This window comes from Amblyomma mixtum, chromosome 3 (genome assembly GCF_055824585.1).
Source record: "Amblyomma mixtum isolate Tamu chromosome 3, ASM5582458v1, whole genome shotgun sequence".
In the NCBI taxonomy this organism is placed as follows: domain Eukaryota; kingdom Metazoa; phylum Arthropoda; class Arachnida; order Ixodida; family Ixodidae; genus Amblyomma; species Amblyomma mixtum.
The window spans coordinates 407,805,451-407,821,125 of record NC_143014.1 but is presented as its reverse complement, the minus strand read 5'-3'; the positions used below and the strand labels follow the sequence as shown (position 1 = coordinate 407,821,125).

The 15,675-nt window shown below is 49.2% G+C and overlaps 1 protein-coding gene across 1 annotated transcript in view; it reads right to left on the bottom strand.

Annotated features, from left to right (window-relative positions):
- Window positions 1-12,060: 12,060 nt before the first annotated feature.
- The window catches only part of LOC149357540 (zinc metalloproteinase nas-14-like), a 61,135-nt gene continuing 57,520 nt past the window's right edge, over window positions 12,061-15,675 (bottom strand). Inside the window, exon 7 of the mRNA XM_089584799.1 lies at window positions 12,061-15,535. Coding sequence (XP_089440925.1) covers window positions 15,285-15,535 — 251 coding nt within the window. The 3' untranslated portion in view covers window positions 12,061-15,284. The remainder of the gene's footprint in view (window positions 15,536-15,675) is intronic.

Here is a 15,675-nt window from a genome sequence, read left to right as displayed (position 1 = left end):
TGAAAAGGAAGGAAAATAAAGCACTACTTGGGAACAAGAGGTTCCTTTCTTCTTTGGTTACTGACGCGCTTAAGGTAGCTGCGGCGCTAGGATATATTTAGTGAGCAGGCGCAAAGAAGTAGTAGGGGGGAGGTGGGCTCCGTACAATGCCTCTGTAACATAAAGATAAAATAAACTGATCAAACTGCAGTGACGAGAGCTTCACGAATTCGTTTGCGAACGAGAGCCCCGAAATAATGCGCCGGTCCTAGTGGGAAAAGCGTCCTTGTCGTCAGGTTCTGAAGAAAGCACTCAGCAATAATTGATGTGGCCTGGCAGGTTTTAAACTCCGGCTAACTTAGGCGCTATCATATCAGCTCAAGGCGCCACATGCTACAGCGCCGACCACATGTCGAATTGTATTAATTAGTTTCTTTTGTACATTTGTCGTTCTTTGCCCCCCTTACTCAATGCCCTTCTGGGCCCTGTAAGGTATTGTGAATGAATAAAAAAAACATTCCGCCTCTGGTATTTGTACAGTCGCGGAACGATTACAGCTTCCCGGTGTACTTCATAGGCGTACGTGTTTCTGGTCTGGCGGACAAAACATGCGACTTCTTCTGACAGTATGGTGCGGAAGGCGCAAGGAGTATCGAGAAGTTTGTGATTAGCATAAGAAAGGCTGCAATTCGTAATGAGCCATCGCAAATTGGGGGAAGAAAGGCAGCGGAGAACGCTAGAAACTTGCTGAACCGAGACGAAAGTGGCCAATTTTTCCCATCGGGCCGCTTTCTTTTGATATCACGATGTATACAGTAGATAGACGTCTATTAAGGACATCGGACTGGGTCTTTCTGTGTGTGGCACAACTGATCCGGCTGCTTTAAGAAAGCTTGTGTTGTGCATGTGATGCAGCAGTCGCGGAGGTCAAGGTATAATGGGCAATTATGTTCCCGTGTGCTTTGCCAACACTCTAAAAGGACAGCGGTCATTTCGCTTTGCTCGGGACAGCACACACAGAAGAGGTAGGAATCGAAGGTCAAGTGAGACGGCTGGAAGCCAACAACTCGCATGCGAAACACTTGCATTCCAGAACAATTTCTTTTTTTTTCGGGGGGGGGGGGGGGGGTGGCATAATGCTCGACTTTAACGTTTCTTCCTTGTAATGACTGAATTAGCAGTCATCGAAGGTGACTTCTCGCACTTGATTTCATGGCGAATGAGAAGCTGTATGAATGCGTCTTTGGTAAATATGTAACTTGAGCGCGAATTAAGTAATCCTGGTTTGGTTTGGTTTCTTGGGGTTTAACGTCACAAAGCAAACACTGCTATGACGGACGCCGTAGTGAAGGGCTCCGGAAATTTCGACCACCTGGGGTTCTTTAACGTGCACTGACATCGCCCAGCATACGGGCCTTTAGAATTTCGCCTTCATCGAATTTCGGCCGCCAGGACCGGGATCGACCCCGCGTCTTTCGGGTCAGCAGCCGAGCGCCGTAACCACTGAGCCACCGCGGCGGACAATTAAATAAGTAATCCTGATTGTTGTAAAATTAGACGTTTAGAGTACCCGTGCGAAGAGACTGCACTGAAAAATGCTGCCCCCGTTCTAAGAATGCACCGAGTGTTCGCAAGGTACCGATTTTCGTGGCAGATTAGCTGCGATAGACGATATACTTCAGCGCAACTAACTCCGACTCACTGTTTAAACCATGTCTTGTTCCCTCCTGTCTTGACAGAAGCCTGAATTTGCGGAATTCCACGCAGTAGCGGCAGTTTTTTTCTTCGAAACGGGCCGCCTTCGCATTGCGCTCAGTTCAGCCGAACGGGAGTGTGGGACCCATGCCGCCGTCGAGAGCGGTGTCTTCACCGTGAAAGCATAGAGGCACTCGAGCCATGGAGGAAAAAAAAAACTGAGAAGGGAGCGCGACGCCCAGCGGTCAGATTTCACCAGCCAAGTGCTCGTGAAGCCACTCCCTCCCCCATTTTATGCGAAGCATATTAACGTAGGTTTCGGGCCTTCGCGCGACGCCCGGCGGTGGCCACCATTGACCCTGAAGTGGGGTCACGTGACATGACGTCACGTGATGACGTCACACCGGCTGCAGATGCGGCCTCATATCGCGCCGTCGGTCGCCTCCCGGCGGTGGCCACCATTGACCTTCAAGTGACCTTCAAGTGGGTCACGTGACATGACTTCGCGCCGTCGCGAGCGACGCGGCGGCGGCGCCACCATCGTTGCATCACGTGATATGTGACGTCACGCCAGGGATGAAGAGGCGCGCGCCCGCCGCCGCGTCAGTCTCTGTGCCCGCAACCGCGCCAGCGTCTTCCCGCCGGGAGTTTATGCGGTCAAGATGCCTCCAAACGCTAAGGACGTTAATAATAGGAATGCAAAACGAAGGCTGCAGCGTGCTACGGAAACCGATGAAGAACGCGAAGAACGCCTAGCCAAGCGGCGCGCTCAATATGCGGGTCGACGACAACGCTCCGAGGGTGTAAGTGAAGCCTCAACCAGTGATTCAACTAGCGGAATCGGCGACTCCGTCAGCATTTCTACCAGTTCGGAGCGCTGGAATGCCACTAAACGACAGAGACAAGTCCACGACTCAGTGGGGAAACAGTTTAGACTTGGTGTTGTGTAGAAATGCTCAAAGACAATACAGAATAAGTGATGTGCAAACCAAGAGTCATGCATTTACGGACCATAAGAGTGTGTTTGTCGGGCTGCAAAGAATAAAGTACGACGATTAACCTGAAACCATGTCTCTGTTACTTAGCCCCATCTACACTGAGGCAGCTGCTTAACATGCTTCGCATCCACTGGGCTTAACCTTGATAAGCCTCCAATTTTTTTTTTTGCTCTCCCAGTCAGTCCTTTATGTTTTGGTTCTGGTATGTTTTAGTCTGCGCGTCTGCGCGGCCCGTGGCGTGTGGTGTCTACAGCAAGGAGGTTGATCTACAGTCAGTTTGCCGCGCTAATTCGCGCATGCGCGCTCGCAGCGGGGCTAGATTTCACTGCACGCTATCACGTGGCATGATCACGGGGGAACCGACTTTCTCTTTTTTTATTATAATTTTATTTGATGACACTAGGCTTCAAGGTTGTCGCCGGACGTTCCCTCCTCCGTTTTTTATCCTCCATGACTCTAATGCCGTCCGTGGTACTGCGACGCCGGCGCCCTCTCTTGTTAGTTAAAGTAGTATAGACATATCTAGTTTTGGTGGAACGTTTTATTGTTTACAATGATGCAGAAGACACTACTGTGCATGAATCACTATGTGGTACTGACCAACTACTGCTAAATAATTCATAATCAAATTTTTCTGTCATGCCATTTCAGTTTTGGTTTCAACAGCTGAACAATGGCTGTGACGTCAAAGAGTGGTTATACGTCACATGAGACATGGGAAAATGTCGATATAATATTTTCTTCATCATTTTAGTTCACTACAGTGCAAAAATCGGCCTTCCTCAAGAGCTGCAATGACAATGAGAGTAGAAGCAGCGATTATACTGTAGTTTTTTCATGCCTGATGTGACCTCTAATCGCACTTTTACGTCACAGTCACTGGTCGGCTGATCAAACCGAAACCGAAACAGTACGAAGAAGACATTTGGTAATAAATTATTTAGCGGTCGTAGGAGGATTCAACATGGTGATTCATGTATAATAATTACTTAAGTATCATTCGTATCAGTCATAGTGTCACGTTGTAGTGACGGTCAGGAAGACACCAGAAATACTTGCAAACGAAGCTCTTTATTTGGGCTGACTTGCGCCCGCAAAAGAACTGAATCACTCGGTGGCGGCGTAAGCAACAAGCGTGCTCGTCAATCGTCGATCTACGAATGTCCGCCGCTCGCGGCATCGCTCAATTTAAAGGCGGCAAGGAAACTTCCAGATAACAGGACAAGATCATCTACAGTAATCTAGAAAAACCTAGATGCAGCCCTTCATGGCTGCGATCAATCGAGATTAGTCTGGTCGCTTCTCGCGCCACGAAAAAAAGTGATAACAACCCTTTCCTGCAGCCTTGAGCGTGAACGAACAAACACTACAATGATACGTGGCATTACCCCCCTTCCAAAGAAGCATCGTCTCGATGCTTTGAAATGAAAATAAACACGGAGAATGAAACTTCGAGTCCTTCAGCGTTCATAATATGGCTTCAGGCGTACGACATGTACGACTTCCGGGCGTGGGCGGCGTCGCTGAGATGCTGTCGTGCCGTCGGGGATGACTTCATAGTCGAGGTCACCGATGCGACGGAGAACCCTGTACGGGCCAAAGTAGCGTCGCAGCAACTTTTCGCTCAATCCGCGGCGGCGAACTGGCGTCCATATCCAAACCCGATCACCTGGCTTGTAATGCGTGTCTCGTCGGCGCAGATTGTAGCGTCGGGCGTCGGTGTGCTGCTGGTCTTGAATGCGAAGCCGTGCAAGTCTTCGGGCTTCCTCGGCGCGATGAAGGTAGGCGGCGACGTCGAGGTTGTCTTCGTCGGAAACGTGCGGGAGCATTGCGTCGAGTGTTGTTGTGGGCTTCCTGCCGTATACCAGCTGGAATGGAGTAAACCTGGTTGTCTCCTGGGTGGCAGTATTATAGGCGAAGATCACGTAGGGCAGAATAGAGTCCCACGTCTTGTGTTCGGCGTCGATGAACATGGAGAGCATGTCTGCGATGGTCTTGTTCAGACGCTCTGTGAGTCCGTTGGTTTGCGGATGATAGGCAGTTGTCCTCCGATGACTTGTCTGGCTGTACTTTAAAATGGCTTGCGTCAGTTCCGCTGTAAATGCTGTTCCTCTGTCTGTGATGAGTACTTCGGGTGCGCCGTGTCGGAGGAGAATTTGTTCGACAAAAAATTTTGCAACTTCTGTTGCGGTACCACTAGGCAACGCTTTTGCTTCGGCGTAGCGGGTCATGTAGTCGGTGGCCACGATGATCCACTTGTTACCTGATGATGAAGTAGGAAAGGGGCCGAGTAGGTCCATCCCGATTTGCTGAAAGGGCTTAGTTGGCGGTGGTATGGGGTTCAGGAGTCCGGCTGGTCTAGTCGGAGGCGTTTTGCGTCGTTGACACTCACGGCACGTTTTCACGTAATGCGAAACGTCGGTAGCTAGCCGCGGCCAATAGTACTTCTCCTGGATGCGGTGCAACGTGCGAGCAATCCCGAGATGCCCTGCAGTCGGCTCATCATGACATGCCTGCATAATTTCTTGCCTGAGATTTTTGGGCACGACAAGAAGATGCACTGTCCTGTTGGGCGCGAAGTTCTTCTTCAGAAGGACATTATTGTGAAGGACGAAGGACGACAGTTGGCGCTTGAACCCTCGGGGAGGCGATGCGGTCTTGCCTTGCAGATAATCAACCAGGCTTTGCAACTCAGGATCCGAGCGCTGCTGCTGCGCGAAACTGCTCGCGCTTACCGGTCCTAAGAAAGCGTCGTCGTCTTCCTCTTCCGGTGCTGCGTCGACGGGGGCTCGCGACAAGCAGTCTGCGTCGGAATGCTTGCGGCCAGATTTGTAGACTACAGTTATGTCGAATTCTTGAAGGCGCAGGCTCCAACGAGCAAGGCGGCCGGAGGGATCTTTCAAATTGGCTAGCCAGCACAGAGCATGGTGATCGCTCACAACCTTGAATGGTCGTCCGTACAGGTAGGGGCGAAATTTCGACGTGGCCCAAATAATGGCGAGACATTCTTTCTCGGTGGTCGAGTAGTTGGCCTCGGCTTTCGACAGTGAACGGCTAGCGTACGCGATAACCTTCTCCTGTCTACCATTTTTCTGAACGAGGACCGCTCCTAAGCCCACACTGCTTGCATCGGTATGAACTTCGGTTTCGGCGTTTTCATCAAAGTGCCCGAGCACAGGAGGGGACTGTAAGCGGCGCTTCAGTTCGTTGAAAGCTTCCTCTTGCGGCCTTTCCCATTTAAAAGGCACGTCAGCCTTGGTAAGTTGGGTCAAAGGTTCAGCGATGCGCGAAAAGTTCTTGACGAATCGCCGGTAATAAGCGCATAATCCAAGGAATCTGCGTATAGCCTTCTTGTCATTAGGCTGTGGAAACTCTGCGATCGCAGCCGTCTTCTTCGGGTCTGGGCGAACTCCATCCTTGCTTACGACGTGACCAAGGAACAGCAGCTCCTCGTAAGCGAAGTGGCACTTCTCTCGTTTCAGTGTCAGGCCTGAAGACTTGATCGTTTCCAGCACTATCCGAAGTCTTCTGAGGTGGTCTTCAAAGCTTGAGGAGAAGACAACAACGTCATCTAAGTAGACTAGGCAAATCTGCCATTTCAAGCCTGCGAGCACCGTATCCATTACTCGCTGGAACGTCGCTGGGGCAGAGCAGAGGCCGAATGGCATCACCTTGAACTCGAAGAGTCCGTCTGGCGTGATGAACGCAGTCTTCTCGCGATCTCTTTCGTCGACTTCAATTTGCCAGTAGCCGCTCTTCAGGTCCATCGATGAGAAGTACTTAGCGTTGCACAGCCGGTCCAGTGTATCGTCGATGCGGGGGAGGGGGTAGACATCCTTCTTCGTAATGTTGTTCAGGCGGCGGTAATCGACGCAAAAGCGAAGGGTGCCGTCTTTCTTTTTCACTAGAACGACCGGTGCTGCCCAGGGGCTCCTCGATGGCTGGATGACGTCGTCACGAAGCATTTCCTCAACTTGCTTGCGGATAGCTTGGCGTTCTAACGGCGATACGCGGTAGGGGCTCTGTCGCAGTGGTCGTGCGTGTTCGTCTGTGACAATGCGGTGCTTGGCAAGCCGGGTTCGTCGCACATTCGATGCTGATGAGAAGCAATCGGTGTACCTTTGAAGAAGACTGCGTATTTGGTCTTGTCTGCTCCGGGGTAATGCTGGGTTGATGTCGAACGTGGGTTGGTGGCCTTGTTCAGATAGTTCTGCCGGTTGGTCGGGTAGGGCAAATACGTCTCTGATGTCTGCCAGCTCGTCGAGGAAAGCGATCGTCGTACCTTTGTTTAGATGCCGGTATTCTTCGGTGAAGTTGGTTAGCAACACCTGGGCTCGGCCATTTCGGATTTCGGCGACTCCCCTCGCGACGCCCAATCCTCGATCCAGGAGTAACTGGGTGTTCCCCTCGATAACACCTTCGGCATTTTCGATGTCTCCAGTACCTATGCCGACGAGAACACTTGATCGGGGCGGCACGCTCAATGCTTCATCGAGGACGTTTAAGGCAACGTGATGAGTCGCGCTCGTCGCAACAGGTATGGCTTTTTCCGTGGAAAGCTTGATCGACTTTGATCGAAGGTCGATGATCGCCCGATGTTCGTTCAGGAAGTCCATTCCCAAAATCACGTCTCTCGAGCATTGCTGTAGGATCAGGAAGGTTGTCGCATAGGTTCTCCCATTTACAGTAACTCTCGCGGTGCAGCGTCCTGACGGCGTAATCAGGTTGCCACCTGCGGTGCGGATCAGCGGGCCATCCCAGGTTGTTGTCACCTTCCTGAGTCGGACAGCGAGTGGGCCACTCATGACAGAGTAGTCAGCTCCCGTGTCCACCAAGGCAGTAACCGCGTGACCGTCGACCGTAACTTCAAGGTCACTTGTTCGCGTTCTGGTATTGTACGTTGTCTTCGGTGTCCGATCTCGGCTTCGTCGAGTAGTGAGGCTGCGGTGGGCGTACTGCGACGTTACTTCACTGGGCAGCGGTAAAAGCTTCAAGTCTGGCCGCGTCGTCGTCGGTGTCGTCGTCGTCGGTGTTGTCGTCGTCGGTGTTGTCGTCGTCGGTGTTGTCGTCGTCGGTGTTGTCGTCGTAGTTGAGGCATGGTCTTGAGTACTCGTCGATGGAGGATCTTTGTCATTGCGCTTAGAAGCAACCTCACCTCCAGAGGCTGCTTTATTTAGTTTAACCTTCGTGGGCTGGGGGAGCGTCCACGCACGGCGTAACCTCGGCTAGGAGAAACAAAGCGCGGGGACGATGGCGACGGGGAACGTGATAGGCGGCTCGGCGATGAGTATTCTTCCCGACGTAAAAACTCCTCGATTTCGGCTGGTCGCTGGCCGGGTCGGGGTCGTGGAGCGTCGTAAGAGAACCCTCGGATGCCCAGTCTTCTGTATGGGCAGTGCCGGAGGACGTGACCGGCTTCGCCACAGTGGAAGCATAGTGGGCGGCGCTGGTCGGGAGTTCTCCACTCGTCGCATTTCCTCGGCTGCGCGCGTCGCTCGTAGGACGGGCGGGTTGGGGCGAGTGGGCGGCGGTCCAACGGAGCTGGCTGAGGGCGATAGGGGCTTGGGTCCCGTCGTCGAGGTGCAGGACGGCGCACAGCTGCGGCGTAAGTCATGGCTGGGGGCTGCAGAGGCTGCGTGGGTGTCGGCGTCACACCCAAGGCCTGTTGAACCTCGTCCCGGATGACGTCAGTGAGTGATGAAAGTTGCGGCTGCGTTCCCGTTGGCAGCAACCGTCGGAGCTCCTCTCGCACAACTTCACGTATAACCTCCCGCAGGTCATTGCTGTTAGCGTTGTCCAGGCAGCTTGCTGAAAAAACGCGCTGCTGGCGGTCATACTGGCGGGCTCGGGCATCAAGAGTTTTTTCCATCGTGGATGCCTCTTCTACAAATTCCGCGACGGTTTTCGGTGGGTTGCGGACGAGGCCGGCAAAGAGTCTCTCTTTGACTCCTCGCATAAGAAGCTTTACTTTTTCTTCTTCTTTCATGTCTGCGTCGGCACGCCGGAAGAGACGCTTCATCTCCTCAGTGTACATTGCAACGGTCTCGTTTGGATGTTGCATGCGAGACTGTAGCAGCTGCTGGGCTCTCTCCTTTCGCACGACGTTCGTGAAGACCTTCAGAAGCTGCTCCTTGAAGGTTTCCCAGTTCGTGAGGCTAGCTTCCTCATTCTCAAACCAGATTCTTGCTGGTCCCTCCAAGGCGAAGAAGACGTACCTAAGTTTCGTAGTATCATCCCAGTTGTTGAAGACAGCCACATGGTCGAACTGTTCCAGCCATTCTTCGGGGTCGGCGCCAGGCGAAGCGTCGAAGGTTGGTGGCACTCGGGGCTGCTGAAGAATGATTGCAGTCGTCGTCTGGGGCAAGCTCATGGTAGACGTTTCTGCTGGCTTTCGCTTCCGGGTAGGGTTCGGCAGAATCCCGAACTCAGGTGCGTACCCTTGCAGGCATCGGCTTGCGCGGTGGACTGGACTCAGGTCCTGCGGTAGATGACTCAGAGGGCTTGCGTCACGACTTGTAGGGGGTGTCCGGAACATGGAAGGCTACCCAGCACCTCCACCAGATGTCACGTTGTAGTGACGGTCAGGAAGACACCAGAAATACTTGCAAACGAAGCTCTTTATTTGGGCTGACTTGCGCCCGCAAAAGAACTGAATCACTCGGTGGCGGCATAAGCAACAAGCGTGCTCGTCAATCGTCGATCTACGAATGTCCGCCGCTCGCGGCATCGCTCAATTTAAAGGCGGCAAGGAAACTTCCAGATAACAGGACAAGATCATCTACAGTAATCTAGAAAAACCTAGATGCAGCCCTTCATGGCTGCGATCAATCGAGATTAGTCTGGTCGCTTCTCGCGCCACGAACAAAAGTGATAACAACCCTTTCCTGCAGCCTTGAGCGTGAACGAACAAACACTACAATGATACGTGGCAATAGCATCAGGCAATATGTGCCCGCAGGAATCTCTAAAAATATTCATTTTTTCCAAAAACAATATCCGAATGGAATTCTCTGCCTCATGATTCACTTATTTATTTATTTTTTTATTTAGAACATACTGCAGGCCTACAGTAGGCCCAAGCAGGAGGGGCGAATACATAATATATGCAAAAAGAACAGGTTTAGCAAAATTGAAAAATGTTAAATACAAGTTGTAACACAAAATACAGCAATAAATACAAGGCTCAGATGCAAAATACAAAAAGTAAACGTAGAAATAAATGGCTCTCAAATTAAATGCTGTGAAGAAAACATAGAGTCAAAAGAATCAGCTCTGGTTAAGAGATCTGGCGGACATCTGTTCCACTCCTCAATGGTGCGTGGAAAAAATGAGTATCATTTCCTGCCTTCAACCATTTGAGAGCCTTCATATCTGAGTGTATGGTTGGAAATGATGATTTTTCATTGGCAGTGCATAGTGTGCTTCGTTGTCTATGTGCCTGTGTATGGGGCATGTACATTCACATAGTGTATTTGCTTTGTAACCTTGTTTATTTTTGTTATTATATTTTCTTGTCGTGATTTCTAACTCCACCTTTGTTACTGTTCCTAAGGCATAGTATTTACTAACAAATGTATCTACCCTCTCCTGCTTGGACCGATTCCGTCTGCAGTACTCTGTAAATAAATAAATAAATAAATAAATAAATAATTACGAACAAGAAAACACGCACCCAAATGTTAGGTTGTCTATACTCCTTTAGGGTAACTAGAAAGGACACCACGGGAACGAAACCTTACAGGGTATGAAACGGGGCAGTCCCCACAACTTGCAGTATATTTATGCACGGCCTACGGAAAAGAAATTCGCCATCGGAACAGGCCAACCATTTCTTGAGGGGACACATATTTAGTAGTTTCGTCGGTTGGCATGCTGTGATTCATGCGCAGAGGAGCGCTGTGCGAGCTTCACTTCAAACAGGCGGTGGAGTCGCAGATAGAGCCTGGGACGTGTCCAGGCTGGCTAAGGAAGCGAAGGCAGGAAGCCCGTATCTAAAATTCACGTTGGCACGGAGACAGCTGCTCATTTTAACTTGTTACCACCGGCCACGAAAATATGAAGACACCGTGGCTATGTGGTCTACGTTCGTTTCTTTCGTGAAATGAATAATAAATGCCAGTTGAAGGTGAACGAACGCATAGCAATGATGCTGTTGGGGGAGTGTACACTTGCAAAGTTCGAATGACAAAAAATATTTTCTAACGACGTGTTGTAGTATACGAACAGATCCTGTCTTGTGTCTTCCGCTAAACGCAACAGCAGTGGAATCTGCTCCTTGCTTACACGCGTAATCGCATAGTTTTTGGTAGAGTGCGTTTTAGTTGAGAATATTCCGTAGGCTAAATCGTGTATGGAGCGAACCCAATCAGCACCGAGCATCGGCCCAATATTGGAATCATGTTGGTAAAGACCGCTCTTATAAAGGATCAGCCTTTGCCAACATATTTCTAATATTGGGCCGATGCCCTGTGCTGCTAGGGAATACCCTGAGTCTGTGGTTCTGAGCCGCGAAAGCGATTAGAAACGCTGCATTTATTCTTGTTCTTTTTAGACTTTTAAGGTATGCCTCAGACTACGCCAGAGAACATTAACTTTTCATAGCTATAGTTTGTCAAAACTATTGATTCGTTTATTTAGCTTGAATAGACTGCATATAGATGGTAAATGTGCAGACCGCTACTGTTTATCGCAGTCAAATAGGTTGATCCCCTATGTACGTCCTTAAGTAAAAAATAAAATTATGGACACATAAGTACGGTGTCACGTCTTGCATTGATTTTACTACCTGCTTCGCGTGATTGGGAAGGCTATTAGAGCGTATAATTTCGTGCGGTAAATACACAGCTTGTCAGATGGAGTTTGCGCCGCTACATACCTTGTTGCTACAACACAGCAGATGGAATCACATTATGCCTTTAGTAAGTAATATTTAGTGCATGACTTGAGTGTCTACGTATAATGGGAAGCAGGAACTACAATGAATGTCGGCAAACAGTCTCGGGAAACAGGCAAATGAGTGGCTAATGGTTGGATAAGGGCCAGCCGATGTAAGCAACTGGGTCGTTGCAGGCCATATGGTTGGGCAATAGAAGCACAATGAAGGGCACACAGTTGGCCAGTTCAGCCAAACAGGTCGCGTTTACGTCGGCAGCAGACGTCTCGCCGGCTTTAGGCGCATATCAGTCTTCACCGTTGGCCTGGCAGCGGTTGACGAGGTAGGGCTCCATTTTCTTCCGTAGCCAAACGCCACTTGCCAACCTTTTCCAACCAATTTTAGAGCTTGAGAAAGTGAACAAAAGGTTTGCTTTGTAGCGGGAGTTTCTGTGGATGTGTGAGAAAGCATTTCCATCTCACATCGGTGCAGATGGAAGAACGAGAGAAGAGTCGGTTTAAATTTGTTTAGTATGTATTTCCTCACTCTTGTTTATGTACATACATAATGATGCAGCTTTGATGTACATGTAACAAGGGATCAATGTCAGCACAAAAAAAACATGACGCGAGATATATGACTAGAAATAACCGCCTGCTTGAATCCTGGTGTGCAGGACGCAACCGAGTGCATAGTTACACCAAATTAATACAATGTTAACACAAAATACTGATTTACTCAATCAAAAGCAGCGTCTTGCATACAACCTTGCTGAATATAACGACAAGGCGTGGCTCCTGGAAAGGGTTGAAACAATATGAAAACATTATGCCAACTTTTGCAATGAAAAATGTGAAGGACGGTTAATTGACGTCAGCACTTGCGCGAAGTTCCTCTTATTCATATTATACACGTCCTTATATCAATGAGCAGCGAGAACAATACATTTTGAAGGCCATCACTGAACTCCGGTCGCATATTAAAAATATTCTGGACAATTAAAGGAGTGCTCCGTTTCATAATCTCAGGAAAATCGGCTTCCACTGAACAGCGAGCATACAGGCAAGTATTTCATTTATCTGTCTTTAGAATGCTTTGTTCTCTGCTCTGAAATTTAACGATGATCGTTTCATCAGTGCGGAATATTCTGTAAGGAGCCTGTATATATTTTTACCATTAGTATTCTGCTCTTGCATGCGCTCTGTGCTACACTGCTCAATTTAAAGCTTATATAGAAAGTTGAAAATTATGGCTTTATTATCTGAAACACAGAGTTTCTTAGTTGCACCGAACAAACACACTTCCTCCAACTTAACCATTGTGTTGTAATCAGAACGTTTGTAAAAACGACGGATTACTTCTGTTATCTCGCCGCTGGAGGGCGCGGTTTGGCCAGGGAAAACACTGCACAACTAATTTGGGGACACGTGAGAAGTCCGCGTCTTTCGTCTGCCTTGCGCCCGCCTCTCACCATCATTGCTACATCTTCACCAATGACCTCCACAAAATAAACTTATGTGTCATTGCCTCACCCTCTCCCACACCGGTACGGCTGTGGATCGACGCTATTTAGCTGCTTGCGCGCCACAACGCCTACTGAAGCTTGACACCTGTGGCGCCGTCTACGAGCTGACCGCTAAATCTCTCTTCGACTGGACGCGTTTCCGCCCGCGGCCTCTTCGAGCGGCAGTTTTGAAAAGAAAAGTAAATGAACGCAATTTATTGCGCGGACAAAGCCGTGCTCGGCAGCTAAGCCGTACTGTTTGTGAACGTGTACGTCTAGGAACGCACTCATTGCATTTCCTCCTATAATTGGTAGCGCGCTTGCTTCGAACGACATTTCGGTCGAGTAGACACTTTCAGCGAGCTCGCGTTTAACGCTAATTTGCAGCACTCGCCAGCAAAAAAAGAGCTGCCAGGAGTCCCATTTAACATCCTGCCAGATTGCCATGCTTTGGTGGTTGCATCTGAACTTAGCAGCGTTTTGGACGCAAATTAAGCGGAGACATTCCTGCAGTGCATTTCCGCAACCTAATCATGACGGGAGCAGGAGGCCATAGAGAAATGAAAACAGAATGAATTCTAGAATCATGATCAGCCTTTAGACTTCATATGACAGAAACGCATTATAATGACAATCGTCTTATCTTCAAGGCAGAATTAGCCATTCTAATCAAGTTATATTAAGCTTCAGTTCGGTTCGCCCTTGGTCGTTGCCTCAAGTGGCACCACACTCTCTCTATCCCGTGGATCTTCGGTACACAATACGGGCCGGCATGAGAAGATGTCCGTGGTTTGTAGTGCTTGCCCATATGTGGGCCTGTCGCAATACGCTGCCAGGTGATAGCTAAGGAAATGGCCATTCATTCGTTGGTTGGCGCAGGGAGGCATATTCAAGGCCTGTCAGACTGGCCAGGTGTGTGTCCCCTCTTAATTATTTCAACAAACCTTGGCAATAATGGGAAGGCTGCAGGTGTGGAGTGTCCGTAATCCTGCAATTTCACCAAACAGTTCAGTCGCACGACAGCGCGCCTGGCCGCCTGGGGCTTCGTGTAACAAGACCTGCCTAAGAAATTCGATATAATAATAAAAAAAACTTTTCCCTTTCAGTGTATAACGTTGACAGATGGCAGTTGCGTTAGAAATATGTCTTAAAGAAGGAATACTGACAATACACTGACAATGTTTTAAGAGGAAAGCAATCATTGCAAGCGAAACTATATTACGCTCTGTATAGGAAGAGAGGGCGTGTTTCGGCTCTGGTGCAAGAAAAAGTTTTCGCACAGTATAAGTGCCAGCAGCGGGACAAAATATAGACAACCAAACTCAGCGAGAACAGAAGCAAACACAGAAAAATAAATATATTTTCTTTGGCAGGGCGCAACATGTGCCGTGAGCGTCAGATGAAAAGCGGACCAGACGGAAAACGCGAGCACAAGAACACAAAAATATTGGTTACCGGAAAGAGCATACAAGCGTTGTCGATTAACACTTCCAGGGAGACTTCTGCGCGCCATGGAATAAGTACGCTAATATTCGGTCTCTCTCAATAAAGATCTTGTTTTGATTTTTGCATTTGAGCTCTATTTTTTTTGCGTCTCGTTTGACGCCAGTAATATTTCTCACAAAACAATGCAGGTCAGAAATCATGAGCTGCTCATCAAACAGAACTGTGGCATCTGGTAATAATTAGAACATGTTACAAAACACCTGCAAGGTATACGTAAGACATTACAGTTATCAGCAGCTAATGGAATTGTACTGTAGGCACCAGCTACACACCACGTGAAACCGTGTTCAGAGAGGTTTGAACTGACTGACGCTTATCGTCCAACGCGCCCCGCGTGTTGAAAAATATAACCCGACTATTGTACCTTAATTCGGATACAATACACTTCGGAAACGGAAAGAGTAGAGAGGATGTGCGAAAAGAGAACACAAAATGTTGACGCATCGGGCATGCGGACGAAAACTGTAGACACTCATGCCCTGTTGTCGTCCAAAGAAGTCATGAAAAAACTGTTTCGGCGAAAATGATGAGCGCTTCAAGATGCGGGTACATAGAGAAACCAGACGATAAACTCCTTATAGCACAGCATCTAAACGGGCGTTGCCATTCATAGCAACGTGAATGGCAAACCTTCATTAAACAAGTGCGGCGCTGTGTTTGCGCTGCGATCTCAGTTGTAGTTCCTGCGTAATTTAAATAAAACTAACCTAAGGTGCCCTACAGCCCATGGTTAAGAGGGTTGTTTGCCGCAAGTGTAGAGCACGTTGATTTGCGTAATGTCAGTTTCCGTGAGGAAGCCCTCAATGTAAGCCTTGCCCAGTGTCTCCCGCTTCACATCGGTCGACTTGGGCAAAAGTGTAGGCTCCGCTTCCTTGATGGCGAACGCGTCGAACGGGTAGTGCATCACTGATTCGTAGTCGTATGGTTCGCCCAATGTGTCGGCCTCGGTTTCGGGTTTCAGCCAGAAGCTCTGGTTGGCGTCTGTGACGGAAGAGAGAAAAGAGGCAGGTTTGATGGAGCGCGCTGCACATGTGGACCAGATGTCGAGTGCGCCGTAGCACCGCAGTAGTGGCAACATTTCGCTGATGATATGGGGGAAAAGCGGAACGCAGACTAGATTC